We start from the raw sequence: 10,689 nt of genomic DNA on the forward strand, positions 1-10,689 counted from the left end.
GAGTACTTGGTTGGCGGAAAATTGCTTTCAGTGAATATCGGAACAACAAGAAGCAAGACAATTGTTTAAGTCTAAATAAACTATTTATTAAAAGTAACAAACAGTAATTAATGGCTAATAATAACCAGGTTTAATCACATAAACAATTGAGTATAACGATGAACAAGGAACAAAGTGGAGTTGGGAAGTTGAGGTCTTCTGTTCAGGAATACAGAGGAGGCTACGTGAGAGCGTACTCGTCTGTGTGTGTGTGTGTGTGTGGGGGGTACGTGTGTGTGTGTGTGTGTGTGTGTGCGTATGCGGGTACGCGCTAAATAGAGAGAGGGGGAGTGAGAGGGAGGCTTTGCGCAAGCGCAAAGGCGATAGATGTGATATAATCTAAATGAGCACACCAAAGTTGAAGAACAGACCGGAGGACGCAGTCAGGATTCTGTTGGTTGAGTTTATTTCAGCGTGGAGACCCCCTCTCAGCTGGTGCTCAGAGAATGGCCTCCCTGGTTCTAGAATATGTTGGTATTTATACCATTCAGTCAGGTAGAATCCAGGAGGGGAAGGGATGACCACACCCTATAGGTGATAAGGGAAGGTGAGACATTGGGGTGAGGGGTTCACCTATGGGGGGAGACGGGAGACAACATAGGACAAAGGGTGATAGCAGGAAGGAGGCTATCTGGGGGGGGGGGGGGGGGTGTTCACATGCTAATTGTTCAGGTCTCAGTGAGACAGACAGAGTACACAGTAATACAAAGTATCTGTAATACAAAATAAGGCTACACTTAGTTCATGTCTTACAACAACAGAATAGCAATATTTCCGATTCCATCAGATGGTATGTGCTTGAAAGAAATAGTGCGCAAGGCACCAACTAGATTAGGAATGGTCACCGGATGCGACTGCGGGTCCGAGACCTGAACTATATGTTCTTAGGCGCCAATTGAGTTGGGGGATGGGCACAGAATGCAATGAATACCTAGACAAAGGATTCTTGCCTTGAGGGCTAAATCCAAGCTAGGCCCTTAACTCAATGCAATATATTTAACAACACTGAAATCGCGATGTGTAGGTGTATATGTTCAGATGGTGAGGGATAGTGAGTTAGAGACAAAAAGAGAAAGATTGTGTATGCACAACCTATCTAACAGAGTAGCAAAATAAAACAAAGCAAGATAATGTACGGTCACAGACCGTGAAGACTGTGAATTACAGATTGTGCATTTAAATCGAATTACAGATTGTGCCGGTCGCCTTCTCTTACTCAGAAAACTGATGGGCTACAGTGTAATCCTACCGGTATAAACTACCGGTGCAACTAAACGAGTCAAAGTATCAAAAGTTAGATACGAGTCGTGGTTACATTGTCCTTTGTTCGGTTGAAGTTTTCCTGCTGTATCTCTTTTATGAATGGAGTTCACTGTTGTAAAACCACCGGGAGAGAGAACGAAATTCGTTTTCGGCGCTGCTTTAAAAGAAAATATGCGCCACGTTTACAACCTTGTTGTAACCAATACTGTCCCAGTGAAACGTAGATAAAAAATGAAGGTGATACGAGAATTGTGGGTAATGTAGTCTATGGTGGAACTACACCTACAGTACATTGCAGGTAAAGCTAGCACAGAGTATGGTGTAAAATAAGTGCATGACAGTGTGTTGAGGGTGGGTACAACAAGTCTAACTATGTTGCAAACACAACATGAGGGTTAAGATTGTCTAGACCAGGGGTCGGGAACTTCCAACCTCTGGGCCATATAGCATTTACACAGGACTTAAAGGCAATTGGAGAATTAAATTATATACAGTACATTTAAACATTGACTTCATTCTGTTTGTCATTCAGTTGGATAATTCATTAATGCATTATTTTACTTTAGCTGACCAAATATTATCTATTACTACAACATCATTACTATAACTTATGATTTAAAGGAGACTAGGTGTAGTCATGGAGTCCCACAAATTACTTTCTAAATACTCGCATGGCTCTTGGTAAGAGAAAGATTCCCCATCCCTACTCTAGATTATCAGACAGATAAGATTAATTCCATTTTAATGTGTAGGGAGCAACAGTAGTTAAAAGCAAATGGATATTTGTGTCTGGAATGTCAATGCTAATTTGGCTGAAGCAATCACGAATAAAAATCAATATTGTGAGTGATACACATGATACTAATAGGTTACTTTATTCATTTTTGTTCATGTTAAACAGCTGATGAAGTCCTGAGGAGAGTTATACAGAAGCATAAAGCCAGTCTGAAGAGGAGGTTTGAGAACATATCTGAAGGTATCATCAAATCAGGAGCTGAGACACTCCTCAATAAGATCTACACAGAGCTCTACATCACAGAGGGAAAGAGTGAAGGGGTGAATAAGGAACATGAGGTTTGGCAGGTAGAGTCAGCATCCAGAGCACAAACCACAGAAGACACACCAATCAACTGCAATGACATATTCAAGCCCTTACTTGGACAGGAGAAGAACATCAGAACTGTGATGACCAAAGGTGTTGCTGGCATTGGAAAAACAGTCTCAGTGCAGAAGTTCATTCTTGATTGGATAGATGGGGTAGCCAATCAGAATGTAGACTTTATGTTTCCCCTTCCTTTCCGTGAGCTGAATTTAGTCAGGAGTGATCAGTATAGTCTTCACAAGCTCCTGCTTGACTTCCATCCTGAACTGATGGAGCTGAAGGATGGTGAAGAATACAGAGACTGTCAGGTTGTGTTCATCTTTGATGGTTTGGATGAGAGTCGATTACCTCTGAATTTCCAACAGAACATGATATCTGATTTAAAACAAACATCATCAGTGGATGTTCTGATGACAAGCCTCATTCAAGGAAGCCTGCTTCACTCGGCACGCATCTGGATAACCTCACGACCAGCAGCAGCCAGTCAAGTTCCTGTTCAGTGCATCGATCAGGTGACAGAAGTACGAGGGTTCAATGACCCCCAGAAGGAAGAGTACTTCAGGAAGAGAATCAGTGAGGAGAGTCAGGCCAGCAGAATCATCTCACACATTAAGGCATCCAGGAGTCTCCATATCATGTGCCACATTCCAGTCTTCTGTTGGATTCTAGCCACTGTACTTCAGCAGATGCTGGACAAGACTAAAGACATTCCCAAAACTCTGACTGAGATGTTCATACACTTCTTGCTCATCCAGACCAGAAGGAAGGATCAGAAGTATCAAAGTGGAACTGAGACAGATGAAGAGAAACTTCTAAAATCTCAGAAGGAAATTTTACTGAAGCTTGGAGAACTGGCTTTCAAGAATCTAGAGAGTGGCAATCTGATGTTTTACAAGGAAGATCTGAGAAAGTGTGGCATTGATGTCAGTGAAGCCTCAGTGTACTCTGGCATGTGCACTGAAATCTTCAAGGAAGAATCTGTGTTTCAACAGAGGAAGGTATACTGCTTTGTGCACCTGAGCATCCAGGAGTTTCTGGCAGCTGTGTTTATGTTTCACTCTTATGTGACTAAGAACTTCAAGGCACTGAAATCCCTCCTAAGTGAAGGACATGAACCCAGTCCATCTGTTTTATCATCTCTTCAATCAGTTCTGGGCCTACAATCTCAAGATCATCTACATGTGTTACTTAAGAGGGCAGTGGATGAGGCTTTGAAGAGCAGGAATGGACACCTGGATCTTTTCCTTCGCTTCCTTATGGGCATCTCTCTGGAGAGTAATCAGAAACTTTTGAAAGGTCTACTGAACCATGAATACAGCAGCTCAAAGAGCATCAAGGAAATATGTCAATACATTAAGAAGCTCAACAGGGAAGATCTCTCTCCTGAACGATGCATCAATCTTTTCCATTGCTTATTTGAAATGAACGATCATTCCATGCACCAAGAAATAAAAAAATATCTGGACTCACCAAAGAAGATCAAACAGAAATTGTCCCCTGCTCACTGTTCAGCACTGGCCCACATGCTTCTGATGTCTGAGGAGGTGCTGGATGAGTTTGACCTGAAGAAATACAACACATCAGATGAGGGACGCAGGAGATTGCTCCCTGCTGTGAGATGCTACAGAAGGGCACGGTGAGTTTCTAATGGAGATGGATAAACTTATTTTTTCATTGTTATTTGTGACAAAATGTGAACTTGTGTTGATTATGTCCCTTCTACTACAGCAGGGGTTTTCAATTACTCTTGAATATCACGAAAAATATCAAAGAAATCACACTGACAAGTGCTACAGGCGGACTTGTGAACCTTTTATAGTTTTCTGACGGTTGGTGGGGGTTGCAAAGCAATTCACTGCTAGAACAGGGGCGCGACGTTTTTTTCCAAAGACCAGACAATCAAATCGCGAATGAAAAAAAAAGATGGCGGGCCAAACTCTGTAGGTCGAATTTGTACATAAAAGTTGTTTGTTTGACTTTTTTTTGCTTAGACTTTTTAAAAGTTACAGAGAAATAGTGCAATGTAAAAACCCTCTTATTGTAATTGAAAAATACGTCTGAGGGGATTTCTTATCTATCTATCTGCTATCTAATGTTAGCATACTACTACCCACAAAGTAAACAGCGATGTATTGATGGATTGACGGAGACGGATAGTTAAAACATTTGGGAGGTGCCCGTCAGGCCAGGGAGAGGTGCTGCAGAGAGGGTTTGCAACGACGGAGAGGGCTCTACGTGTCTGTGTGAGGGACCGGGCGGTCACCCCACGTTGTTTTGGGAGAGGTCGCGACTGGACTGGGTGGTGTTGTTGGGAAGAAGGGTGCAGGAGATGGTGGCTTTCATATAAAAATATATTTCTCTTTTATTAATCGGGGGAATTCTCTACATCAACCCCAAACCATGGCACACAAAATAAACGAACATAAATCACATTCACCACGCACTCACAGTGCTACATTTAACTAGACACAACTTCCTTTTCAGAATCAAGCTAGGCGCAATTCACTTAGCAGAATCAGACTATGCACAATTAACAACGCAGACTTAATTAGGCACAATTCACTACGTAGACTTAAACTAGGCACAATTCACTATGCCGACCTAAATTAGGTACCATTCACTACGCAGACTTAAATGAGACACAATTCACTGTGGGAGGGAGGGAGGGAGAGAGAGAGTTGTTTCTTATTATTCCATGTTCACTTGTGTTTACTGGCGTTCAACCTCGTTTATCTTAGTTTTGATTCTTGTTAGCCTTTTGAGTTCATAGTTGTCCATCCTCATGTAATTCCAGACTTGACTCTGTGTGGTTTTGGTTTCTGTATCTTAGTATTTTGTTTCTGTATAATCCTTGTCTTAGTCTTTTCGTTGAACGTGTATTCCTGAGTTCTGTTCAGTTATTTAGTTTTTAGAATTGCCTTGTGATCCTTTAGTTCCAGAGTTAGACTCTGTGTAGTTTGGTTATGTCTGTTCTTGCCTATTCTTATTCTTGTTAGTCATTCATACTGCTGATGGTGTTACCCATTTGTTTGTGAGTCCGCCCTGTGTGTGACTATTCCCCTATTCCCAGGCTGGATCCTCAAATAAACTCTCCTTTCTCCTAAAAACACCCATCTGAGCCTTGACGTTCCATGACAGTTTGTGTATTAGTATGCCATTACTGTCATATAAAATGTAGCAGTGCATTAGCAGATCCTATCCCATCCAACATCCTTCAAGCCATATCGCCTACCGTCTTACCAGCAATCACAAATGTGATTAATTCTTAATTTACTTCTTGAACATTTCGCTCTTAATTCAAAGTGGCTCGGGTAATGTCACTGCTCAAAAAGGTGTCTCTCGATCCCACTCATGTGGAAAACTATTGGCCGGTCTCACTTCTCACACTCCTATCGAAAACCATTGAGAGGGCAGCTTCCAAACAGGTCACAGAGTTCCTGTCAAGGAACAATCTCCTGGATCCAAACCAGTTTGGTTCAAAAGCGGTCACTCAACTGAAACAGCCCTGTTGTCTCTGACAGAGGCCCTAAGAACAGTTAGAGCAGCAGCTCAATCCTCGGTTCTCATCCTGCTTGACTTATCAGCCGCTTTTGACACTGTCAACCACCGCATCCTTCTGTCTATATTGTCAAGTAGGGGCATTTCTGGCAGGGCACACTCCTGGTTTGAATCTTACCTCACTGGGCGCTCGTTCAACGTGTCATGGCAAGGTCAGCTGTCTGTACCTCACCACAGGGGTGCCCCAAGGCTCGGTGTTAGGACAACTTCTCTTTGCCATCTACACCACCTCGTTGGGCCGAATCATCCACTCGCATGGTTCTTCATATTACTGCTATGCATATGATACCCAACTGTATTTGTCTTTCCCTCCTGACGACATCACTGTCTCGGCGCAGATCTCGGATTGTCTCTCTGATATATCCATATGGATGAAGGATCACCATCTTCAACTTAATCTGGCTAAAACGTGATGGAAGCGGCCGACGACAAACTTTAGATAAAGACCAGGAGGTGAATCAATCTTTTCTTGGAGGTTTATTTCACGTACTCCTGCAGCGAGCCAGATCCAACATCAAGGTAGACAAGGAAAAGACTAAAGAGCATCACAGTGTTACAGGTTAAATACTAGTCAGCATGGGAGGATACATTGGGCTGATAGGTCAACATTGGGGGGGGGGGGGGGGGGGGGTTACAGGTCAAGGTGGGGAAGGGGGCATGTGAGTGGGAGGGGATCTTCCTATGGAGGATTCTGGAACACACACAGGCCCAAAATGGTGGAAAAGTGATGTGTATTCCACCACCTGGGGCAGGAAGGATGTCTGCTAGGGTTCAAGGGGCTTTAACCAAAGGTGTACCCAGACTATCAATACACATGGCACACACACAGGAGAACATGCTTGCAATGCAATGGTAAGTATATTAATGAATGGTAATATCAATTTCCATCAAACGGAACTGTTGGTCTTTCCAGCCAAACAGGCTATACACCGCAACATTGATATCAAAATTGACTCCTTTTCTCTTGCTCCTTCCAAAGCAGCAAGAAATCTAGGTGTCATCATCGATGACCAACTAACATTCACCGACCACATTGGCGTTGCCACCCGGTCGTGCCGCTTCGCTTTATTCAACATCCGCTAAATCAGGCCGTACCTAGCCCAGTATTCCACCCAGCTGCTGGTACAAACCTTGGTGATTTCCCTCCTAACGGGCCCGCCGGCATGCTTGGTGAAACCACTACAGATGCAGAGCGCGGTGGCGCGTTTGGTGTTCAACCAACCGAAGAGGGCACACGTCACCCGTCTACTCATTGAGCTCCACTGGCTGCCTGTAGCTGCTCGCATTAAGTTCAAGTCACTTATGCTTGCTTACAGAGTGATTGCTGGTTCTGCTCCCACCTACTTAAATTCTCTTAAATGCTCTTGCGCTTGTCTAATGAGCGTCGTTTAGCACTGCCATCGGTGCAAGTATGCCCATCTAGACTATTCTCATTCGTAGTTCCACGTTGCTGGAACAAACTGCCTAGCACTACCAGAGCTTTTTTTCTATGTCTTATGTAAAATAGTATTTATTGTTACACTAGGTCTCTATTGCTCGAAACTTGATTGTTCTGTTCCTTGTACGTCGCTTTGGATAAAAGTGTCAGCTAAATGACTAAATGTAATCTAAATGTAATGTTTTTCATCTAACCTTTCATTATATTGATTTCTCAGGACACCTTCAGAAAGGCATTGCTTTTTTATAATTCCAGAGTAAGTTTATGTCTTGTGTCACTATGTTTTGCAGACTTGCTGAATGCAAACTCACAGATAAGTCCTTTGGAATTGTGGCTACTGTTCTACAGTTACCAAACTCCCTGACAGAGCTGGACCTGTGTAACATAGACCTGGGAGATTCTGGATTTCAGCTTCTCTTTAACGGACTGTCTAGTCCCCACTGCAAACTGCAGACATTAAGGTTGGTGTCCTTATTGTCATTCATTTTCTGATTATTTCTGTAGCCCTTATATATGATTTATGTTGTTATATAAGATGATAACCAGAATCTGCTAACATTGCAGACTTTAACAGTATATATTTATGTCAGCTTCCCTTCACATAGAATTGTAATTCAATTTCCACCTGTTCTTAGATTTTCGGCAGTTTTTTTCCCATCCCTCCAACACCTCAAATAGAGGATGATGGATATATAGGAAATGATGGATTTTAAGTTCAGATAAAATTATATTTATAAAATATTACAGACATGTTATGAAAAATATAGGAAATAAACTCGTTATTAATTACTACAGTTATGCTTATAATAACCATGACAACATAACAGTGTAGTAACTGTTCACATCACATTTTCTTGGAAATGTACCAGTGAACATCTTACCCTGCCTACATCACTGTACTGTGGTGTGAAATAAAATGTTCTATAGACTGGTCAAATCACAAAAATAACTAATCCATCTAACTGATTAAATGTCTGATGCCAGATATTTTTCGTCAAATTCAGTGAATTGTTCCTCAATGTCCTTTAGCAGCCTGTTCTTTGTGTGAACAGGCTCAAAATATACTCCAGTGTTTGTGCAGTCCTGGCTCTGTAAATGTGAATCAAACATAGTGGATCTGACCGAACCAGGCACTTTTCCAGCCAATCAACACATTGCTTCAGGAGCATGGAAGGGAGGAGTGTAAAATGATTGGAAGTTGATGGAAACAAGATTTCACAAGAATTGTGGACCCTTATTTTACTCTTCTCTGCAGAAAGGGAATGAATTGGTCCTTTAGGCATTAAGCCATTAAGAATGTTGTAATAATCAGAAGTTAAAGTAAAAATAGCACTAACTCTTGATAGGTGTTTCTGTTGATTTTATTTCACCGAATGTAGCCTGATTCTCAGTGAGGCCTACTGTGAAAAAGTATGTAGGTGTAAGTATCTGGTGAAGTGTATGTGGTGAATAGTGTTATGCCATGGTAACTATCAGTGAAGGAAACATAGGGTTTCTTGCATTTATATGTATGTGTGTGTTTGTGTGTGTGTGTGTGTGTGTGTGTGTGTGTGTGTGTGTATTAGGGATATATCTATATGTATGTTATTGAGGAAAGGAAAAATAATGTGATGGAAACAACTGCTATTTACTGTATGTAGTAGCCATCAGCCATAATGGAGTTCTGGAATAGAATGGAATTCTGACTTAGGGTCCACTAACACCCAACCAAGTTTTGCATGGTTCAATTGCAAACTTTTTTTGTTGTTTCTTATTATTCCATGTTCACCCGTTAGAAGGCGTTGGGGTGGGGTGGGGTGGGGTGGGGGTGGGGGGGGGTATTCAAAGAGAGAGATGAAAAGAACAGAATGAGAAATGTTTCATAATTAGTAATAGTAAATAATCTTAAATCAAGTTGATGTTTTGAAAGCAGAACAATTGCATTGTAAATGAATATTAGCATAGAAAATGTAATGTTTGCTCGAATCTACAGAACTTCAGGTATAAACCACGCCCTTCTATCTGAATGATAGATAATGTTGTTAATTGAACAGATGTAGATAATGGCGTCTCTCTACACCACTAGTGTGTAGATGTATTGTGCACATGAATGAACTGTGTAGTGGCATGACAGGGGTGGAAGCTCTTCATGTAACAGTATATGTCATGAATGTCATGTTAAATTTAGAAGATCCTTTTTTAAAACTTAAGGATTTGGTGGGAAAAAAAACGAATGTAGTGTACACATCAATGAACTGAGACCTGTAGAGGAATGTGAGTTGTGTGTTACTCCTTTTTATAGGCTGCTGTAGACATTAATACGAGGGAACTGTGTGGACTGTGGCAATATAGGGATAGACCATGTTTGTGTAATAGTATGCCATTACAGGACACCTTCAGAAAGGCATTGCTTTTGTATAATTCCAGAGTAATATTTTGTCTTTTGTCACTATGTTTTACAGACTTGCTGAATGCACACTTACAGATAAGTCCTGTGAAATTGTGGCTACTGTTCTACAGTCACCAAACTCCCTGACAGAGCTGGACCTGTGTAACAATGACCTGGGAGATTCTGGAATTCAGCTTCTCTCTAACGGACTGTCTAGTCCCCACTGCGAACTGCAGACATTAAGGTTGGTGTTATAGATGTCCTTATTGTCATGAATTTTCTGATTATTAAAAAAAAATTCTTAAAAAATGTATTCATTATTCACATTACTCAAATGTTGTATGATATGTTACATGCAAGGCTCAAATGCATGAAACATAAAGGGGAGGCCACGCAGAATTTATAATAATAATAATAAGGTATGTATTAATCGTTACAAGGTTATATTTATATAATAATTATAGCAAAAAGTGTGGTGAAAGGCAGTGTTATGAATAGAAAACAAAGATGTAAATCCACGACAATCCACAATCAATCTCTATTCAACGACCAACGATAACCAAATGCAGGGAAGACCAAAGCTCTCCCGTCTGCCGGCTGATCAGAGCTTTTGAAGCCCAGCCAATCAATGATACACCTGTCCCCATCCACCTGATGTTAAGACATAGAGAAGAGGCATGCAGATATCACCTGCCAGAGTCGTAACAGATAAAACATAGCTTAACAGGCCACATGATATGTCCAGTAACAATATAAAGAAGGGGGCAACATATTCAAAACAAAGTCAAAACCAACAATATTTATTGACTGATCTTAAAAGTATTAGCTTACAAAAGCAAAATAAGTCATTATATAGAAAACAACTGAGTGTTAGTGCATGTAGTGAACATTCACACTGTGAAACCTATGAAAAGTGACAGT

General features: G+C 41.2%; 1 protein-coding gene across 1 annotated transcript; it reads left to right on the plus strand.

Moving 5' to 3' along the window:
- Positions 1-2,199: 2,199 nt before the first annotated feature.
- On the plus strand, positions 2,200-7,732 carry LOC122132572 (protein NLRC3-like; the record flags this gene model as incomplete). The annotated part of the gene is made up of 2 exons (XM_042707244.1): positions 2,200-4,040; positions 7,691-7,732. Coding segments are annotated over 2 exons (1,883 nt in total), but the record flags the coding sequence as incomplete, so codon positions are not given.
- Between the last annotated feature and the right edge of the window lie 2,957 nt (positions 7,733-10,689).

The sequence above is a fragment of the Clupea harengus genome, unplaced genomic scaffold, assembly GCF_900700415.2.
Source record: "Clupea harengus unplaced genomic scaffold, Ch_v2.0.2, whole genome shotgun sequence".
Classification (NCBI taxonomy): domain Eukaryota; kingdom Metazoa; phylum Chordata; class Actinopteri; order Clupeiformes; family Clupeidae; genus Clupea; species Clupea harengus.